General features: G+C 40.2%; 2 protein-coding genes across 2 annotated transcripts in view; both read right to left on the minus strand.

The window, feature by feature from the left end:
- The window catches only part of Exoc2 (exocyst complex component 2), a 162982-nt gene that overhangs the window by 130619 nt on the left and 9938 nt on the right, over nt 1–22425 (minus strand). The window contains exon 2 of the mRNA XM_038334501.1: nt 691–852. The gene's annotated coding sequence lies outside the window, so the exon portion shown is untranslated. The remainder of the gene's footprint in view (nt 1–690; nt 853–22425) is intronic.
- Hus1b (HUS1 checkpoint clamp component B) lies at nt 11481–12310 on the minus strand. The gene is given in 2 exon segments (XM_038334502.1): nt 11481–11794; nt 11797–12310. Coding segments are annotated over 2 exon segments (828 nt in total).

The following is a 22425-nucleotide window of genomic DNA, read 5'->3' on the forward strand; positions in this document are numbered from 1 at the left end:
GTTTTCCTAACACCCAAAAATTATCAAAAAGGGAAACTGTACATATACAGTTAAATAACATGAGCAAAGATGATTCTTATCTGGGAGCACAAACCTCAGTTTATAACTACAATGCTTGCTATACTTCAATTTGCTTCCTCAATAAAGAAAACATTTCCTGGATAGTCAAAATCTAGTCCACCAGCAACCAGCACAGAAAGGCGGTTCCAGCTCAAACTAACTGGGTCTCTGGCAGTAATGAAATCAGTCAAAAGAATGCCAAGTCTAGAACAAACTCATGTGAAAGATTAGGGCAGTCTCCAACAACATGTACTGGGAATGCACCTCTACACCTATTTTGTAGTTCATATAATTGATCATAAAATTATATTTGAAATTTGCCCTCTAGCTCAACTATTCAACAATCACTTCTATTTCAAAAAACCAGCATTTAGCTTTTCATCATTATCAAAATAAGCAGGGCACACCAAGTTGAAGGAGTGGGAACAAATCTCAGCCATGACGAATTTTCCAAAGAACTTGGAGAAAGACAGCATAGAGATCATTTGATAGATAATGGACTTCCACAAAAAAAAATCACTTTATTCAGGTCATTTTACAGAGATCACTACTTGAAAACTATGTAGCCTACCTTAACAATTCAAAATAAAACCCAGCTTGCCCATAATACATTGGAAGCCATGCCCTTACCTATAAGGTCAGTGGGGACCAGTACCCCAGGTTCTCCCCTCGAATTGTGACCTTGGTCCAAGGTATTCCTTCATTTGGAGAGATGCCTGTCACAAGCGGAGGCTGCCGGGACCGAGACATTTGCTTTATGCAGCAAGCACGTGATCAAGTTTTAGAAGCAACCTGTTAAAAGAAGGGAAAAAAGATTAATACCAACTGAGATAACACTAACTATAAGCATATAGATTTTGACAGTTGGTACCAACACATAAAAAGTATTCATCCACTACAGTTGTGAAGTTTTTATTGGTTCGGTCATTCAGTAAACATTTACTAAAGATGAAGTTTAAGATGGACACTTGTTAGCACTGTGAAAAATACTTTATAGAAACAAAAGGCATTCCAAGTGTTTTCAACATGTTGTTACTGCATACAGGCCAACACAACAGAACCTCAAATACACACATAAAGTCATTTCTATTGTTCTACTCCTCCAAGTTTTCTAAGAAACATACTCTAGCTGTAATTAAAATACATTTATAAGCTGGGTAGTGGTGGCATATGCCTTTAATTCCAGCACTCAGAAGGCAGAGGCAAGTAGATCTCTGTGCGTTAGAGGCCAGGCTGGTCTACAAGAGCTAGTTCCAGGACAGGTTCCAAAGCTACAAAGAAACCTGTCTTGAAAAAGAAAATATTCAATAAGTGTAGGAATCACTTCATTTGAATTATTGTGCAGTTTATATTTTCTATAATGTTCTAGATACATATGCTTACAACTCATAGTACAAAATGTCCTCATATGAATTACCAATACTTTCTGAAAACTTATGGCATAGATTTATGGGCAGAAGAAAGACATATTTCCTTACTACTAAGGAAGGCAGCATGAATAAAAACAGAGGTATGCTCAATCCTGTACACTCAGATTTACAAATTCTGCTCAAATTTAGTAGCTTTTTTGTATGCAAAATAAAGCTAATGGTAGACCCATTCCATAAGGTATTATAGAGATACATAGATAATCCTCGGAAACATGGCATATGGGAGGCAACTAATAAACCCTGCCTTCCCCAAAGACCCAGGGATTTAGACAATTCAGAAGGTGGGGACCAGGCTCACAGGCAGACGCAAAACCCATGATTATAGACCAAGAAGCTGGACTCTGGTTCCTTCCCTCACTCTACACACAGTCAGGTGATCAGAAGTTTAGTTTTGTAAGTCATATGATGGGTGTGGGAGGGTCAAGGCAAGTTGAAAAGAGGGATCAGAGGGAACCAGGGCATTAAAAATGGAATCCTTAAACATCCCCACCTCCTGTTCTTACAGCAGGCTCCCGGTGTGAGAGCCCACTCCACTCAGGAGAAACACAACAACGAAAAAAAGATCCTACATGTACATGTCCCCCAGCTAGCACAAGTAACATATATGTAACTATGCATGCACAAACTAAATTCAGTGTCAACAGTCTCACTCTAAAATATAACCAACAAATCAAGAAAAATATGGAAGAGAGAGATGGAAGACAAACACACTGCAGGTAGGAAGTACATGTTCTAAACTATGTCCTTCCCATATCCATTATGCAAACTGAAGACAGTGAAGTCTTAAACCAGGTACCTCAGCTGTGACCTAGGAAACAAGAGACTTTAAGAAAGATAAAATGAGGTTGTTGGGCTATGTAATCCAGCATGACCAGTGTCCTAAAGAAGCATTCGGGAAACACACCAAGTGAAGACCATGTAGGGATACAGGAAAACAGCACCTGAAGTCAAGGAAGGAAGTGACTCCAGCTAAACATGGCCTGGTCATAGCGTGTCATGGGACTCCTAGCCTGCAGAATGCAGAACAGTGAACAAATGAGTTCATTTGGCTAAGACACCTGTCTATAGGAATTTGTTATGGCAGTAATAGCAAAATAATATAGCAGGTAACAAAAAGATTAGAAAACAAGTAAGTATCTGCCAAAACAAACAAACAAACAAACAAACACCTTTTATCCCTGAAGGTCATGGGGAAGAGGGGAATCAACACAAAAAATAAGAGCTCTTAAAACTTTAAAAAAAAATAAAAGCAATAAGATTTATACAGTCCTAATAATGCAGGAACTGCTTACTACTTTCGCAAAGTCTACAGAGGCAGCCAAGTGCTTGGGAGACAAAGAGGAAAGGGGGGACTATTGCTTAAAGGCGACAGCTAATGTCTAAAACTAACTGTCAGAACTGCAGGAAGAGTTGAGTGCCATAAGACAGGGTTCCGGAGTCCTGGCTGGGCTATATGATCAAATATTTGACTGGCCTTCTCTCTTGGTTTCTGGTGGAGAAAATTAACCTTTTAAGACTTCCCAAGCAATGGATGAGGGTGTCTTTGGCACTACTGAGTCCCTGAAAGCATACCTGAGTCCAACAAGATGACTAAGTCCTGCTGGATGGCCATGGTGCCAACACTGAGGTTTGGGCAAAGTGAAAGCCACACACCTACCTATGGAGAAGGTCATGAAACTAAGTTCAATCTCATAGCCAATGACTTAATGATACCTGATGTGGGATTCCCCTCTGTATGCTGTGAATGTGTTTTATTACCACTGGTTAATAAAGAAGCTGCTTTGGGCCTATGGCAGGGGCAGAAGCAGAATTAGGGAAGTCAAGTGGGAAATCTGTACAGAGATATAGAGAGAAAGTAGGTGAAGTCAAAAAGACATCATGTAGCTGCCAAAGGAGACAGACGCTGGAACTTTACCCAGTAAGCCACAGCCTGTGGGCGATACACAGAATAATAGAAATGGATTAATTTAAAATGCAAGAGCTAGTTTATAAAAGCCTATGCTAAGAGGCCAAGCACTGTTATAATTATATAGTATCTGTGTGGTTATTTCGGGTCTGGGTGGACGGAAAAAAACATGCAGTCTCGACCTACAGACACCTATCTAAATTCTTTAATACAAACTAAACAGCCTAACACCACTTTTTTTTTTTAAGCCAAACGAGATTGTCATCAACCAAGTAAGATGGTGTAAGGCTATCTTGAGTCCTCTCCTTTCATGTGGCACCCTGCCCTTGCCCCAATCAAATAAACATTCAAAATCTGTCAGTAACTCAAGGTCAACCTCTTCTCTTCTCTAGTTCAGGTTTTTCTTCTTTTCTGGTTGCTCTGCCCAGTATCCCTTCACTCTCAGCGATTATCGGTTAGTTCTCCAATTAAACATCTAATCAATTCCAGCCCTGCTTTTAAAAACCTTTGTAGGTACTCTCAGTTTGCAAAATACTTAGTGCTGCATTTAAACTTGGCCAGAACTAGACTCTTCTAGCACTCCTCCTCCATCTTCAGACACTTCATTCACATTCAAAACCAGAATATCAATCATCGCTGGAAATGCTGAGGATGTTCTACATCCTACAGCATCAAACAGTTAGCCAAGACTTAATGTCTTATGTAAACATTAACAAACATATCCATTTCATTAATGTCCAAGTCCACATTCACCCTTATTAACTGGCAAAATTCTCTATCAAAGACTGCTTCAAAGAAATTTCTTTATGCTTTATTATCAAAAAGTGTTATATATCAACTTTATATACCTAAGAACATCTCTGTAAATAGAAGAAACAAACAGAAAAACTGCAAAATCGACTGTACTATGATGTGGGATTCCCCTCTATATGCTGTGAATACCACTGGTTAATGAAGATGCTGTTTTGGGCCTGCACACGGTGGAGTAGAGGTAGGTGGAAAAAACTAAACTGAATGCTGGGAAAAGAAGGCGGGAGTCAGAGAGATGCTGTATAACCACCAGAGGGGTAAGACAAGAGCTGCCAACCAGAACCTTGCTGGTAGACCACAGCCCTCGTGGTAAATATAAAATAATGGAAATGGGTTAATTCAAGATATAAGAGCTAGCCAATAAGAAGCTAGAGCCAAGCAGTGATTTAATTAAAACAGTTTAATTAACAGTTTAATTAAAACAGTTTAATTAAAGCAGTGATTTAATTAAAACAGTTTCTGTGTGGTTATTTTGAGTCTGGGCAGCTAGGAACTAAAGGGCAAGCCCTTCTACTACAGTACTAAGTCAATTCAGAACTAATAACTGAGCTTAAACTATTAGAATTAGCATTTATAGATAAAAATCAGTTGCTTAGAGCTAGAGAAATAGCGCAGCAGTTAAGAGCACATACTGCTCTTACAAGGGACCCAAGTTTGATTCTAAGAACCCACCCTGAACAGCTAACAACAACCTGTAACTCCAGTTCTAGGATAAATTGATGCCTCTAAAATCTGTGGGCACATGTACTCACATGCACATACATATACATAATTAAAACAATACAAATGAACCTTTAAAATTAAGCTATTTAAAATATTCTAGGAGGAATAATTAGAAAATAAAAATTTCCAATTCTATCAACAAGCTACAGAAGTAGTTCAACTGAATTGTGTTCACAGCTATTGCTGCGCCGCTTTCCGGGCTCTAGCAGAAGAAGGGGGGTAAGTAAGGAGTGCCCATACCGTGGCTCATACAAAGCTGATTGCCCGTAACGCCACCGGTGGTAAAGCACGCCGGAAACAACTGGCTACAAAGCGGCTCGCAACAGTGCGCCCTCTACTGGAGAGGTGAAGAAACCTCATCGTTATAAGGTCTACTACTGTGGCACTCCATGAAATCAGACAATTATCAGAAATCCACTGAAATTCTGATTTGTAAACTCCCCTTCCAGTGTCTGGTGCGACAAATTGCTCAGGACTACAAAACAGATCTGCACTTCCAGAGCGCAGCTATTGGTGCTTTGCAGGAGGCAAGTGACGCCTATCTGGTTGGCCTTTTTGAAAGATACCAACCTGTGTGCTACCCATGCCAAACGTGTAACATTATGCCAAAAGATATCCAGCTAGCAAGCCGCATACGTGGAGAATGTGCTTAAGAGTCCACTATGAGGGGAAACATTTCATTCTCAAAAAAATGTTTCCTCTTCTTCCTGTTATCAGCAGTTCTGAATGTTAGATATTTTTTCCATGGGGTCAAAAGGTCCCTAAGTATATGACTGAGAGTGGAAAAAATCGGGGACAGAAATCAGGTATTGGCAGTTTTTGCATTTTCATTTTTGTGTGAATTTTTTATATAAATGCAAGATGTAAAGCACTAATGCAAGCAAAACGTTTCAGTGAACACATTTCAACAGTTCAACTTTATAAAAATTATAAATAACATGTAAAATTTTCTGGACAATGCCAGAATTTGGATTTTTTAAAAAATAAGTAAATTTCTTATTGACAGCAAAAAAAAAAAAAAAAAAAAAAAAAAAAAAAAAAAAAGTAGTTCAGCTGAGAATGCTTGCCTAACATGCATAGAGACCTGGGTTAGATCCAAGACTACATAAACTGAGGCCGTAGCCTCTGCCCGTAAGTCCAGGACTTGAGATACAGGCAAGATGATAAGAAGTTCAAGATCATCCTTAGCTACATAGTGACTTCGAAGACAGCCTAGTAGAATGAGCATCTGTCTCAAAAAAATTTTTTTAATTGAAAATATTATTACGAGCAATGAAACATACAAGAACTTTTAAAAAAAACTACAACAGGGATAAGTGAAGATCCTGCGTCACAATTCATGGACCAGAAGGTTTTTTAAAACTGATTTTTCTTTAACTTCACTAAGTTTCCTGGTGGTGGTGGTGGTGGAAATATTCCATAATAATATATGTAAATTAGTAGCTTATACAAAGAATGTGTGCAACTTAATAGCAAATAAATTAAATAAGCCAAAGACTTGAAGACACTTCCCAGAAGATAAATAAACTCAGTTTAGGGATATGATAGCACACATTTGTGATCCCAGTACTCAGAGAGCTGTAGAAGATCAGGAGTTCAAAAGTAGTCTGGGCTATACAATGAGACCCTATTTCAAAAACAAGTTTATATAAATAAAACTCATATGTATGCATATATGTACACACACATCTACAATGAATAAGCTATGTAAATAAACATATACGTGAGGCATACAATTGACAGAAGCACTTGCCATAGTATTTCAAGCTGAAATCACCTGAGGAATGGAATCTTCAGAAAAGCCATCTGCTCTCAATTCTCCTTGTGTGCCAACAAGCTATTAAAATTCTTTCCAGAAAGATGGGCCCTTACATATAAAAGAAGACATATATACCTCCGGGACACAATATTAGGCCCAATACAACAAAGGTTTCTCTTAGGTGTCCTGGTACTCCTCGCCTGCTTTTAAAAGCACACATGCGGGGGAGAGGGGGGAGACAACAACCAAAACCGATAGCAATGGGTTGCCTATGTTTTTAAAAACAACTCTGTTGGGGAATATTATTTTCAGGTGTGTGACATTTGTTTGCACTGCATTTAACTCTGTGAAGCTGTGTTACTGTGCCTGTCTAAAACACCTGATGGTCTAATAAAGCGCTGAATGCCAATAGCAAGGCAGAAGCAAGAATAGGTGGGGCTAGCAGGCAGAAAGTATAGAGAGGAGAAATTTGGTAGGTGAGAGAAAGAGGAGCAAGAAAACAAGGAGAGGAGGACATCAGGAACCAGCCACCCAGCTACACAGAGAAAGAACTTAAAAAAAGGTATACAGAAATAGAGAAAGATAAAAGCCCAGAAGAGAAAAGAAGTCAGGATAATTTAAGTTAAGAAAGCTGGCAAGAAACAGGCCAAGCTGAGGCCGAGAGTTTATAGCTAAGAATAAATCTCCGTGTGTGATTTATTGGTAGCTGGGTGGCAGGGCCCTAAAAAACCAAAAGAGTAAAACACACACAACACAACTCTATTCTAGTAATAAAATCAGTGAACTGATAAACAGAAAGTCCTTTACTATCCCATGACCACTAATACATCATTACGAAGAAAAAACCACTCAGGGAACATTAAAACCAAGTAAGTACATGATTTTAAAAAATGGATATTCACATAGTATTTAAACATCTCCCTATAAATGAACTTCAAGGAAAATAGGCATATTGCCAAGTCAAAATTAATAAGAATATTAGATAAACCTATAATGAAAAGCAATTTTATAAAAGAACTGACTGCAAGGTACACTCAGAAAGTGCCAGGTTCAAGAAAAAAAAAGTTGTAAAAGACTGAGTATCCTCTGTTGGTGGCTCCACTTACAGAACACTAGAGCTAAATATCCATTCCATCTAGTCATGATTATTGGATGGGATCCCAGAATAGAATATTTCCTATCAACTACATCATCGGAAGGATTGTCACCCACTCTATTTGAATTTGGGATTAGGCGGTATGGTATCACTGGTAAACTTTCCAAAGTAGATAATGGTCCCTGTGACAATATGAACCCATGTGCTTAGTGACTGTCTGATGAAATATTTACAAAGTGGTGTAACTGATATAACTACACTATGCAATATAAGCCCTATGCTTAGCAACTGCATACTAAAGTCTGGAGGACGTATGTATTTGACAATATGAACCCTGTACTTAGTGGCTACATACTAAAGTATTTAGGAAGTGTGTTCTTTATTTTCAAATGGCATCAGACAGAACAAACAAGTAAATGAAAGGATAAAAAAAAAAAAGGCCAAAAAGAAAGTATTTGATGATCTGGCTAAGGGTTAGGCAAGAATTGTTACTTTTAATATTCTTGATTTTTTTTAATTTTGAAGTATTATTTTAAATTAAAACACAACAGGCTAACATCCTATTTAGTTCATGTTAATTAAAAAATCTCACAATAAATATATTATACCTATCACTGACAGTGCACAAACAAGCAACCAATAAATTGATTTAAATAATAGTGATAATCAATAGGCTAAAAGTAAATAGTTAATTTTACATACAATAGCATTTTACAAATAATTATTCTTTAAAGGGATAACTATTGCTGACTATTCATCTAAAAGAATATATGAGTTTTTCACATACTTAAGTATATGCTTGGAAACTACATTGTGGAATTTAGCCTGGTAATCTATTAACAAAAATTTAAGGACCTACAAGACATTATTTGGGGAGTGGGAGTTCTAACAACTGTTTTAACAAATAACAATAATATCCCAAAGATACTATAACACTTAATGCATTGAAAATAGACAAGAAAAGATTAAATAATTAACTTGTCTCATGGATTAACATCCACAAACCAGTTCTTGACAAGGAAAACCCTCCTTTAATTGACATGGAAAATTGGGTCCTTTTGGGTGATTTAATTATCTTACTGACATACTTGAAATTACAGCCCAAACTGGATAAGCATGTGACTTTTTTTGGACTATTTTCAGAATCTGGTGTAGTTCACCTAAAGAACCAAATTTCTAAGTACAAATACTCTGCTCTCTTTGTGGCCAGAAAAACAGCAGTATGACAATTCAATGAAAGTAAGTAACTACCATTGATAGATTATTACAGGGGCAAGGTAACTAACAGGAATGGTACTGTTGGTAACTCTTGACAATGGTGACTCGGGCTAGCAGAAGGGATGTACTGGTATTCACAAAGAAAGAAAACATTTTATTAATCCAATGAATGCCAAGTCCTTCATCTGAACAAACTGCCCCCAGTAATACGCAATGAATTTTAGCTACTTCTGCACCAGGACTGTCACCTGCTGCCCAAGATTCCCTACCTGGAAGGATTCTCACCACTCTAAAAACCTTCTTTCTGTAAGTTGCCTTGGTGTTGGAGCTGTCCAAAAGAAATCACCATGTTAGAGTGCAGAGACGCAGAGACATGACCTGGAGAGCTGAAGCTTCCGAAAATAAAGTCACCAAACAATCCCTCACATCTGACTCACAAGTGAGAAGTAAATTGCTTCAGAGTTTAAAGTCTCCAAAACGGTTAGTCACCAAAAATGTTAAGACTAAACAATTGTTTATCTCCCTGAATCAGGAGATTTTAACAAGACAGTTTTCAACTGATTTGTGTAATCCTCTCCATAAGACAGGTGATTTAGAAATAAGCAAAACTCTAATTATTCCATCATCAAAACTAATATGAAATTATTTCTGATTAAAATATAGTCATGAGAATACACCCCAAAATAAAAGTTCCTAAGTCCACAGACAGTTAATTCACCTATTATCAAACTAAAATTTAATATGAAATAACGAGCCTACTCTCAATGAGACTGTTCGTCACTGTACTAACACTTTATAATATCTTCTATTCCTCAGGTAATGAAAAACCCAGTTTTATTTTCTGGGGCAATGGGTTCAGCAGTTAAGAGAACTTGGCTCTTCCCGAGGATCCGGGTTCAATTCCCACAACCCGCTTCACCTTACAACAGTCTGTAATTCCAATTCTCAGAGATTCAGTTCCCTCTTCTGGCTTCCATGGGCACCAAGCACACACATGCATGCAAGCAAAGCACTCATACACACATAATTAAATAATTACTATTCTCTAAGTCAAAATAATGGAACACAATGGGCAAAAGGAAAGATAAAAATGGAAGCTTTGTTTACTCAAAGTTTTCCCATAAGCAAATCTTGATTCAAGATGAGCAGGGAGGTTCCAGGATTGAGTGGGACTTTTCAGTGACCTAGTTGCCTTTGAATCATGCATGATCCTATAACCCCAAATACTCTCATAGGTTTTCTAAGCTATACTTGGATTCAATCTCCTTAAGTTTTTAGATGTCCTCCCTATCTGCAGTAAACATACACTTGTTCATGTCCCCAAGAAAAGTCACACAACAGTCCCTTAAGTAAATATATGAAAATTCATAGCCAACTCAAACTTTGTATATGATAAATACAAAGTCTAGAGTTATAGGTGTCAACTCTATGCAACAGAAAGTTTGTAAGTAACCTCAGACTTCCTACAACACCAAAAGAAAGTGGTTACTGATTTACAGTAGTGCACAGTATGGACCACAGCTAATGTTATGCAGCCATACTGCATCTTCACATTACCTCCATTGTGAATGGCACCATGTTTAGTCTGCACGCTTAAGCACTGGTAAATGCTAACTTAGCAAATATATACAATCTAACTATGTGTATCGATTTTGTTAATTTTAAAGTATTTTATGGTACAGGGATCCTCTGAATTAAAAAAATTACAAATATCCATACACAAAAAAAAAATCTGCCAATAAGTGGACCAAAGCAATTCAAATCCATGCTATTAGAAAGTCAAATGTAGCCGGGCGGTGGTGGCGCACACCTTTAATCCCAGCACTCGGGATGCAGAGGCAGGCGGATCTCTGAGTTCAAGGCCAGCCTGGTCTACAAGAGCTAGTTCCAGGACAGGCTCTAGAAACTACAGGGAAACCCTGTCTCAAAAATCCAAAAAAAAAAAAAAAGTCAAATGTATATTGTTCAAGCATAGGCACAAACCTGGAAATCTTGGAATCTTCTCAAAATGTTTCCCAAAACTAGAACCCAGACAAAACATATTTTAATAATATGCTAATAAATATGTACAACACAAGTACAAATCCATCTTATGCTTTTCAGAGAAACTGAGCTTATTAAGTTAAAAGTCTCTCAAAAAAATATATGTTTAAGAGAAGAAATTTCTCATTCTTCACAACAGTATTTCATAATAAAGTAATACAATTGTTTCAGGATTCAGCTATTTTATTACAATCCTTTTTTGCAAAACAACAAAGTTGAATATAATTTAACTGTCAAAGCCAAAAAGCAGGCACATGAACTCAATTCAATTATTTCTCCATTGTTCCTAACATTTTACAAAGGGAGCACTCAACAAAGCAAACACCCTACATAATCCACCGGGAGCAGGCTTTCATTCAAGTAACTCAGTTTCAGTTCTGGAAAGATCTTGAATTAAGATTTCTTTGTAAAAGAAAAACAGGACTGCTTGAGTATTTATGAAGCAGGGATAAAATACTGAAGAGAGACACCATCGTGAACCAAAACAAGATGAAGCAGAGTATTGCTCAAAATATTACATAGAGCCACTGTGGGGTTTATCTGCTGTCCTTCCAAAAATAGTAGAAGCTTCCTATTGTCCACCCTCACTTGCACCATGTTCTCCGGGTCTTCACCTTGAGTCGTACCCATAACTGCCTTTGGAGGATTTCCAAGATTTTTAAAATAGCTTTTAATAGTCACTACATCAGTTTCTACGCTCAAGTTCATTTTGCCATTTAGGTTTGCTTCCACCAGCACACGATCACCACGTTTGTCATCCTCTCCACCATGCTCTTCAGGGTCTTCAAAGATGGCAGATAAACACTCACATCAGAGGCCCAAACTCGGGGCTCGGTGCACTCTTTCCACCACCTTCTAGGAAGCACCTTCACAGGCAAGTCGTGGACCATGGCACGGGTGTGGCCAGGACACGACGCCAGCTCCACCACCACAGTGAGGCAGGGACGAAGCTTGTTGGTGAGCTGGAGCTTCAGGGATGAAGCGTTGCCCGCATTCTTTACGGCTCTGGCCAGATGCTCAGACATCAGCTCTAGATAGATCTCATTGAACTCCTCCGAAACACCCTCCATGCAGAAGTGGTGGAAGACGCCCCGCTTCGCCTCACCCCACAGCCGGGCCTCACCCGGAAGGCCTGTGGGGCAGAAGCACAGCCTGTCCGGACACACGCGGAGCACACAGACCTTTGCCAGCTTTGTTACGGTGCCGCTGACCTGGATAAAGAGTTCTAGAACACTCTTGCTGGTGATCCTGGCCCGAAACCTCATGGCGCCCGGCTGGCAGGCGGAGTACTGTGAAGAGAAAGCTGACAGAGAAGCCAGCTGGTTCACCCTTCCGGCCCGAGTGCAGCCCGCTTACCCTTCCGGCCGGGACGCAGCTGGCTCACCTACCCAGTCTGGGGTGCGCCCTGCCGCCGCTCCCTCCAGCGCCTGCACTGACTACACTTTGGTTCCACCTGCAAGCAGGCCTACTTCCATCTGAGGCCACTTAGGGCAAATGCTATGGGAAGATGGCCTCTGGGCCCATCCTCACCTCCAACCTCTACCTGCCTGCCCTATTTGGATGCTTCACTGCTTCCGGTCATCTCATAAGAAGGACACTCTATACAGTGTGACCACAAATAAAAGCATCATTGAGTTAACCAGCCCTTTTAAAAACATTTTGGTACATGCATATACGAAATAATGTGTATAGTCTTGTTCAATCTGGACATTACTTGCAAACGTCACTACGTGTCATACAAAGTAAATTAGACATGCACTTTACAATCTGATATTTGTAACTAAATTACATATATAATGGACATCATTCCATACCACTAGACAAAAACAAGTCTATAGCATTTTTGTTACTGCTTGATTTTCCATTATACTGATAAAGTAATTATTCCACAAGAAGAACTCACACGATCCAATTTTGCCCTATTATTAGACTAACAATGAATAGCTGTTACACAATACTGTCAATATTTACTTGCATTAAATTTAAAGGGGAGCTCCTGGTCATACCATGTACACATAAAACTCTTCTGTTACCAAACTGTCGCAGAGAAATTCTAAACACCATAACTTCCCAGCAGCACCATTACCTAACAATCTATTTTGTATGTAGCAACGCGATGGGAAGAATAACTTGGCTTCAACTTGCACGGTATGTATGTTTAATTTTACTTTCATGACTTTTTATGGAGTTTGTTGCTTTATTTTAAGATCTCTGGTAAGGTCTGGCTGGTGACACATGCCAATAATTCTAACACTGGAAGCCAGAGGCAGAGAGGATCACAGGTTTAAGGAAAGCTAGGATTACATTCCAAGCCAGTCTAAGCTGCATAGCGAGATTTTTTATCTCAAATAAATAAATGAATAACAAAAGAATAAAATCTCTGGCAAGAACATTAGCTCTCTGTCCCTGTAAACACTGCCCAGATTAGTCCTTGGCTTTCTTTCATATTGCTTATGGTCCTCTTTATACTTAAAAAAAAATTAGGTATTTATATGTGAAATGTATTTGTCTTTTTTTTCTGTTGTTCCTAGAGTCCTGAACATGTGAAATACGGAGTAAGCAGCTCAAATTTCTATATTCATTCTATTACAGCAATGTTTGTTTAGCCCCACTGCGTTTGAGGCAGGGATTCCACAGTGATGGCAAGCTCTCTAAGGTCTCGTAGAGTCCATGGTCTCATGACTGGTTACTCCTTGATCTCACTTCTGACCCCAAATGAGCCCTGAATCTCATCCCAATCTTAGCCCACGGACAGCAGCATCTTGGGTAGATTATAGCAACCAGTGGCTCTACATAAACTTTCAGTTCCTCTTTATCTTATCTTTCTGTTCTACTACTGCAAAAAGACTAAGACCAAGGCAACTCCTTTCAAAGGAAACATTTAACTGGGGGCTTGTTAACAGTTTAAGAGTTAGTCCATTTATCATCATGGCGAAAGCAGACAGTTGAGAGCTTTATAGCCTTGATCCACAGGCAGCAGGGATGGACAGACAGACGGGATGAGAGGACATGAAAGGACAAACAGACACTGGGCCTGGCATGGGCTTTTCAAACCTCAAAACCTGCCAGCAATAACACACCTCCAAATCCTCCCAAACAGTTCATCAACTAAAAACTAAGAACACATATATATGAGCCTATGAGGGTGCGGGGGGGGGGGGGGCATTCTCATATAAACCATCACACACTTCATGGCCTCCATTTGTCCATCGGTACCCTCAGGATTCCCTCTAACATGCTCATCTTTCTGATGATCAGATTATTGAAGACCAGATATATCAAGTTTTCATATATCACAGATACAGGGGAATGTATTTTAATCCTCTGTCTGCCCCTGCACTTACATTATGTTCTATCCAACAAAAGTCAGGGATCCAGTGATTTTCATATAGAGGATGACTCCAAGACTTGCTGTATCTACCACGGGGCCCTTGTACTTTTGGTTCCAGAAGAAGGGGACAGCCTGATTCTAGAACTGAACACATTGCAGATGCCAAAGTCCGTGAGACATTCAGGTCAGCATCTACTGTAGCTTGGACAAAGAGTGACCCAAAAAAGGTACTGTGTTAAATGTTTGATATCAGGGTGGTGCTACTGGAAGCTGCAGTGGACCTTTAGAAGGTGGGGCCTAGCCCTCAGGCCACTGGGACACACATTCAAAGAGACTGTGGGATCCTCGCCTCTGTTCTATTTCTTCCTGCTCCCTAGAACATGAGAGAACTGGTGTTGCTCCTCCACGCATGGCTGCCATACTGTGCTGCCTGGCCTCAAACCTTAGAATATGAACCAAAATAACCCTTTCTCTTTATAATTGTACTCAGGTATAGTGACAGGAAGCTGACCAACAAGATGAAAGGGGCAGGTTCTGGTATGGAAAGGAATTTTGGAATGGGACGGAATTTTAGGATGGGACGGAACAAAACGATGAAACTAGATGATGACAGAGAATTGTTGAGATAAAATGTGATGTAGGGATAGAATGGAAGAAATGGTGGATGGGACCGGATGGGATGGGGTAGGATGGAACAGGATTGGGGTAGGAAATAATGTCCATTTACAACACTTATTTGTTAATATGTCAGGTACTGTTTCCATTAGAGCCTTTGACATGTAATTGGAGTTGTAAACTATTAATTCTCCTATCTATGTTATTACCTAAGCATGTTTGTAATGTTTGTTTTTTCTCCAAATTGTCGCACATGGTATACTGATTAACCCAGTGCTAGGTAAACCGTGGAGCAGGGTCTGCTGTGCTCACAGTGGCAAACCTCTGTATCCACCGGTTTGTCTCTGCATGTAGGGCAGCAGTTCTGCCTTGTGATAAATCTCAGGAGATAAGTCAGGGGCTTTCTTTTTTAAAAAGAAAAAACTAAAGTATTTTGTTTACTGGAGGAACAAAAGGGAGTAATCTGCTAAGTTTCTGCATTCCAGACTAGAAACTACAAAGTATTTTTATAATATTTATATTAATAAACTTCAAAAATAATCTTTACATAACCCAAGCTTTATTATATATAAGGGCAACCTAAAATTTAAATTATTTAATGGAATATGAATGTATTGAATTAAAGGTGAAAACCAGAAGTGTGCACTATGCTTTAAAAATTTATATTTATGAAAGATTAACAGAAAGAAATATCATAGAATTGTATTTTGAACTGTATGTATTTTTATTAGTAAGTTTCCTTTTAAAACTGTATTATCAAAGAAGATTTGACCAATGTAAGAAGTAAGTCATAAAACTGCAGCAGTATATTGTAATATTTTCAGCTACTGGAAAATTAAAGATGAGATGTAGTGGATTCACAATGAGAATGGCCTCACAGACTCATATATTTGATGCTTGGTCCCCAGTTGGTGGAACTGTTTGGGAAGGATTGGAAGGTGTGGCCTTTTTGGTGCCACTCGGGGGCAGGTTTTGTGGTTTCAAAAGCCCACAACCATTCCTAGTTATTTATTGTGTGATCTCCCTCCCTCCCTTCCTCCCTTCCCACACTCTGCCTCACTGCTGTGTCTCAGGATGTGAGCTCTCAATGAATGCTCCAGCACCATGCCTGCCTGCTCACATGCTCCCTGCCCATGACAGTCATGACTCACCCTCTAAACTGTAAGCACCAACAACTCTTTCTTCTATTAAGTTGCCTCGGTAACGGTGGTCTCTTAACGACATATGAAAAACAGATAAAACACGAGGACTGGAAGGTGGGCTGAGCAGAAGGACCTGGTCCAGAGCCTCAGCATCCTTATAAAAAGCAAGCGCATAATGGTACTGTATGCACTTGCCAATGTCATCCCTGAGCTCAAAGCTGTCCTCACAAGTAAAGAAAAGATGCTGATGTCGATACTAGGCATCTACACACATGTACACATGCATGCACGTATGCATACACACATGAAATAAAAACCCTTTTACTCTCTATAAGTAGAAGAGATTTCTAAGGACCACAAAACCCTCAGGATAAGGAGGGACAGAAACTTTCTAATAGTTTTTGAAATTGTTTTACCAAGCATCGAAAATGATATAGCAAAGTTTTACTTACTCTACTTACTAGAGGCCAATGATAATGAGATTTTGAAAATATTGTTTGTAAAATACAGCATAGATAGTAGGGTTTCCCTTACTAGAGGTCACAAACAATGAGACATTTTCTGTAAAAGAAATTTCTAAGTAAGAGGCTTTATACTTTAAAAAATGTATTCTGTAACTTTCAAGTATTTTGGCCAAGATGTTTCTACTCTGCATTTGCCTTCCCAGTATTACATGAGAACAAATTCACCTTTAATAAATTCTGAGCTGGAAACGTGGCTCAGTGGTAGAGCATTTGCCTACTATAGGAAAAGCTCTGGTTTTAATCCCCAGCACAGCAAGAAATAAAAAATCATCACAGAAGTTACCACACTTTTTTTTCTAGTTACCATGAACATTAATTACTGTTCTGGGCATGTTCCTAGATTACTGCTTCAGACTGCACTGTTTAATAACCTTGTTTTTACAGTCTTACTTGATGTCAAACTCTTACTGATTATTAAAACCAGGGTACCAGCCAGCCTCCGCCAAGTCTCTCAACTTCTGCACTGTTCCTTGCCTGATGGCCATTCTCCCAGGCTCTCCCCACTGTCTAAACCTGCTAAGTCCGTCCTGGAAGCCTTCTCCAGGATGGCAGCTCTGATGATGCTCATGGTGTTCCAAACAGCACTGAAGCCTCACCCAGGTCAGGAAGAACCAGAGTATCTTGTGCTTCTCATCCCAGACTGCCAGTTCTTCCACTGCAGCAATAATCCAGGTTTGGACAGGACCAATCTTTGTGGTAAAGGCTGCTCTGTGTTATGGCAAGACACTGAACAGCATAGTTGGTCTCTATGCACTATGCCAGTAGCTCAGCTGCGTGAACTGTATAAGAGAGGAGAAAATAAGCTGAAACTTGACAAAAGCAAGCAGCGTGCTCACATCCATTTCTCTCTCTGAGTCTGGCTACCTGGACTTCTCCACAATAATGGACGTACCAGGAATGGTGAGCTAAAATGAGCCTCTCCTCCTCAAGTTGCTATTCTATCAGGCTATTTTAATCAACACAGAAATGACACTAAGACACAACTGAAGACCAAGCACTCAGACACAACCCGTAGGGAAAACTGGAGATTCACAACACAGCAGTGCCCCTCAATTCACAACCTTATGGTAACATCATGACCTTTCTGAAATTACGTTTCCTTTGATCACAGAAGGAACCATAACCCCTGCGTCCTACGGTGCCTAGACTCCCTAGCCCCCCGTCTACAGTACCTTCAGATCCTGTCTGAAAAGGAAACAAGCAGACAATGGGCCTGCACTGTGGCTGTTGATGGCGTCTATTCTATTCTGTCAGTTTCAGCCACGGGGCTCCAGACAGGTCGACACGACGGCAAACAACGACCAGAAATGTTGCCTGTGACTTCACATGATTAGACACGGAGCTGAATATGTCCTGTGATCCAAAAAGGGCAAACTAAGAAATGGCAAAAATCTATTCCTAATTAAGCTTTACAATGCTATTCCAGGGCCAAAAAGAACTAATAACAAGAAATTAAGCAAAAAATGTTAAATCAGTCATAATTCACACACAATAGTTACAGGGAAATCAAGCTTCACACTGAAACAGACCTAAAAGAAGCCCAAGGCCGAATTTTATTAAGAGTCTGAAGATAAAACAACAGGTCCAACTAGCCGAAAATCTCAGCAGTTGCCAGCAGAGGAAGAAGGGCAAGCCTTTATTTAAGAAAGCAGGAAGCTTAGGTGATGGAGATAAGAGCAAGCAGCTATGGCAGAGGGGAGTGGAGCTTCCAAGAAAAGCATAGGAAAGCAGAGTGTGCAGGAAGTGCCCAAGCCTTGGCAAATATCCAAAAAGAAACAGAACTATCCCAAAGAAGAAAAATTTAAAAGTAACACTTTTCTGAACAACCAGAAAGAAAGAAAGAAGAAAGAAAAGAAAAGAAAGAAAGGAAGAAGAAAGAAAGAAGAAGAAAGAAAGAAAGAAAGAGAAAAAGGCCAACAGGCATCCATTAGATGCTGAGCTCTGCAAATGACTGCAACAGAGGAAAAGCCTCTAGGAAGGGTAAATAAATTATCTGGTTGAGGGGATAATTATTCCTACCTCCTTGGCTTGGCTTTAGGTGAACCAGGCTTCCTGAAGGGTGGTCTCTTCACCAGGTGATTGACAGGCCCAGCTCTCAAGGGAAGGAGACAACACTATGCAATATTCTACTCTTTGGAGCAGATCAGAATGTCATGTCTCCATCCAGGGTCAGAGGTAGATGCCTTTCTTTGACCAGGCGGAAACAGCTTGTTCTTAATGGGCCTCAACAGAGCCCTTACATCTGCAATGGCCTCCAAGGCTACTCTAACACAACTCGCCAAATTTGAATCATTCAAACTGACTAAACAAATACAAACATCAAACCTGTGTGTGCCCTGGTGCAAGACATATCAACAAATATCAAGAACTGAATCTTTAAGCTGTGCTTTATTGAGGGAGTTGGAAACACTAGCACCCTAAAGCTCTTCCAGCTCATCTTTAGCCAGCAGTTTAAACAAAGTTTAAACAAAGGAAGACAATCATTTCTGGTTTAGTTTTGTTCCTCTGGTCAGGTGATTCAACTTATCCCCAACACCCGTGGTGCTGGGATATTTCTCCTCCTCTCTTTAACAGGAAGACCAACACCAAGGTCAGCGGCTCCTCCTGAACCAATTCTCTGGATAACACCTCAATGCAAGAGCAGCTCAGAGCAAGCAAAGCTTTAGCAGTGTGCTACTTCCTAACAAGAAGGGCCAACGCCTTACAGTGCAGACTGCAGTGCTTCCAAACCTGTGCCCTAACAGAGCCAACTCTACTGCCGTGACAGTTACTGCACAGCAGTTGTAAATAAGTAATCGAGATTTCTTCGTGGTCACTCCACTGCCCTTCACAATTCAATATAAACAACTTACAGCATTTGCTTAGCCATGGAAGTAGCCTGTTACATACTCTATTACATACTATCATATGATGGCCATTTGAGCAAGAGTTCTGGAAAGAAAAGCACCTGCCATGAAACCTCCTGCAAGGTTTAGTGACTGAAGGGAAGCTCGGTGCTCGCTGGAATGCTGCAGGCCCACAGCCTAACCACAAATCCTCATAGGTTACCTTCAGACTCCTCAGTAGCCATTCCTTGCTGACTGAACATCCTTGTAACTAACAGGCAAAACTTTATGAATCTATTCACACAACAGACCACTAACTTCTACTAATCAAAAGGCAAATGTCTTCTGATACAGTCTGAGGTCTGAAACAGGTTTCCTTACTTGGATTCAATGCTCATACCTAGTATATTTCAAAGGTGTCTTGATTTATGACTTTGTTCTTTTACTATAAACCTTCATGAAACTATTAGCACACTGGAATATCGATCTGTGTTCCCAGACCAGGGTTACTCACATTTGGATCCAGAATAATCTATCTCTTACTCTCTTTGAGGTGTTTTGCTTTGATAATAACTAGAATTTAGGTCAGACTTCCTTGGAAAAGTTCACAAACACTGTTTAAAAAAATGAAAAAAATCACCATAAATAATATTTAAACTGTGAACAGTTTTCTTGCAGAGTCTGGCCCCAAAGTGAAAAGAAAATCTGTAAAATAGAGACTATAAAAAAGTGTCTAGGAGCCACCTTGCAGGTGGCTACAAGGCTCCCCTAGGCTCGTGCTCCCTAGGCTAAAGCATGCCTCCTAGGGACCATAACCTCCAATCTCTCTACACTGCTTCTAAATCCTGAAGCTGCAGTTCAAAGTCCTCCCAGTATGATGGGAACTGGAGAGAAGGATCACCTGAGCCATCTCTCCAGCATCAGTTCTAGAAATCAAAATGAAAGCTACCTTACTTTGAGTATATAAGAAGGTATGCATGCATGCATGCTGAATGAACACACAGAAAGAATGAGAAAGATCCACACCATAGGTTAATTAGAGTACATAAGACTGGAAGGGATGAAGGGGGCCAGAAAAAAAAAAGATGCTTTACAAAGAGTTCTATATGCTTTGCCTGTGGCTCTGAGTATGAATACACAATTTAGGAAGTACAGGTGGGCCTTGAACGAACACAGAGTAGAGCACACCCCGAGGCAGCACTCTGGACGGGACTGGTCATTAGAATGACCCTTTGTCATTCTGCCCTTCACTTGCTCCTGTGAGGTAGACTATGACATTAGCTAGGACTGTCACATGAACGCCTACATCCAGCACTGTGCTAGCCCCCCCCCCCCCCCCCCCCCCCAGTGCCTGGGCTGTGCAGCTCCACAAGCACAAGACTCTCTGGTTTGGCTCTTTTATAAGCCTTTCAACCAGAACAGCAGGAATCTCAAAGACCATGTGAAATTCCAGCTATTCAAAATCATGAAATGAGGCCTTTGAGGGAAACACCCGCTGGGGATTCTAATGCAGAAGACATGCGATTCTTTGCCTCTGGGTTGTGTCCCACGTGCTCTGGAGGTTTTTATTTTTTTAGTTTTGTTGTTTGTTGGTGTGTGTGTATGTGTGTGTGTGCGTATGTATAAGGACACTTGATCAGTATGGCATGCATGTGGAGGTCAGAATTCAATTCTGTGAGGTCAGTTCTCTCCGCTTTGACGTGGATCCTGGGGATCAAACCCAAGTCATTAGGTTTGCACAGCAAGCTCAACTGAGTCACCTTGCCATTACCCTGCCAACACTTCCCTCCCTTCCTCTCTACCTCCATCTGCCTCTCGCTCTCCCACACCCTGTGTGTGTGTGTTTGTGTGTGTGTGTGTGTACGTCAGAGGACAACTCTGTGGAGTCAGTTATCCCTTCTACTGTTATGTAGGTTAGGTTCTGGGGACTGAACTCTTTGATTGTCAGGCATGCATGGTACTAACCTTTCCCCCCTGAGTCATCCTGGCAATGCTTAATCAATAAATCTTCATAACAACCATCACCAGAAGCTACCATAGAACCTGAGTTTGCTATTTACACTGTACATTGGTAATCAATCATGACAGCTACGCTTGATCACCAATACAAAAACATGGTATAGGAAAATAAAGTGAGATGGATTCCACTTAAGCAACAAGATCTGAGCTAAGCAGTTTCTTTCCTAGGGCACAAAAGGTGCAAAGATCAATATTCTGTTGTTTCTCTAAAGAATTACCTGAAGAACAAAAAATTCAAATTTGTAAGTAGGTCTGAAACTTTTTCTTAAGTATTTCACTAAAATGAGTCCTACTCCCTTCACCAACCTTGATAACAGAAAAATCTGGTTTTTTCCAACCTGGTGACATAAACCTACAAACCATACACACACACACACACACACACACACACACACACACACACACGCACGCGCGCGCAGAAGGTTGAGGGAGAATCACTCAGGGCCTATGTGGCTTCAGAGTGAGTTCCAGGCCAAGGACACCTCTCAGTGGGAGCCCAATTGCTTGGCATAGATAGAACCCTGCGTTAGGTCATTAGTATCACCAAAAAAGAAAAACTATTGTTTGTTTTTTCAGTTTAAAAAAAACCATACATGAAAGAGGAAGGGGCAGTACTGACAATATATCAAATGTAACAATCTTTCAGTTCTAAATCATGAAAAGTCCAAAGAAAAGTAGTAAGTTTTCTCAGGCTCAGAAATGAACCTGTCTTGACAGAAGTGTGTCTGAAGCACTGTCTGCTACACTGCTTACTTCCATGCTCTACAGACGTTCTGTCCACCGCTCTTAAGACCTGACCTGCTCCTAAGGCAGTGGCCCTTTTCCTGTCCAGTTCATTCCTGAAGGTGCAGCCCAGAAACAGCTCAACTAGAAAGAGCAGGATTCAGTTAATCAAGGACCACTCTTTCAGAGTTCCCTATCTGC

Source organism: Arvicola amphibius, chromosome 6 (assembly GCF_903992535.2).
Source record: "Arvicola amphibius chromosome 6, mArvAmp1.2, whole genome shotgun sequence".
In the NCBI taxonomy this organism is placed as follows: Eukaryota; Metazoa; Chordata; class Mammalia; order Rodentia; family Cricetidae; genus Arvicola; species Arvicola amphibius.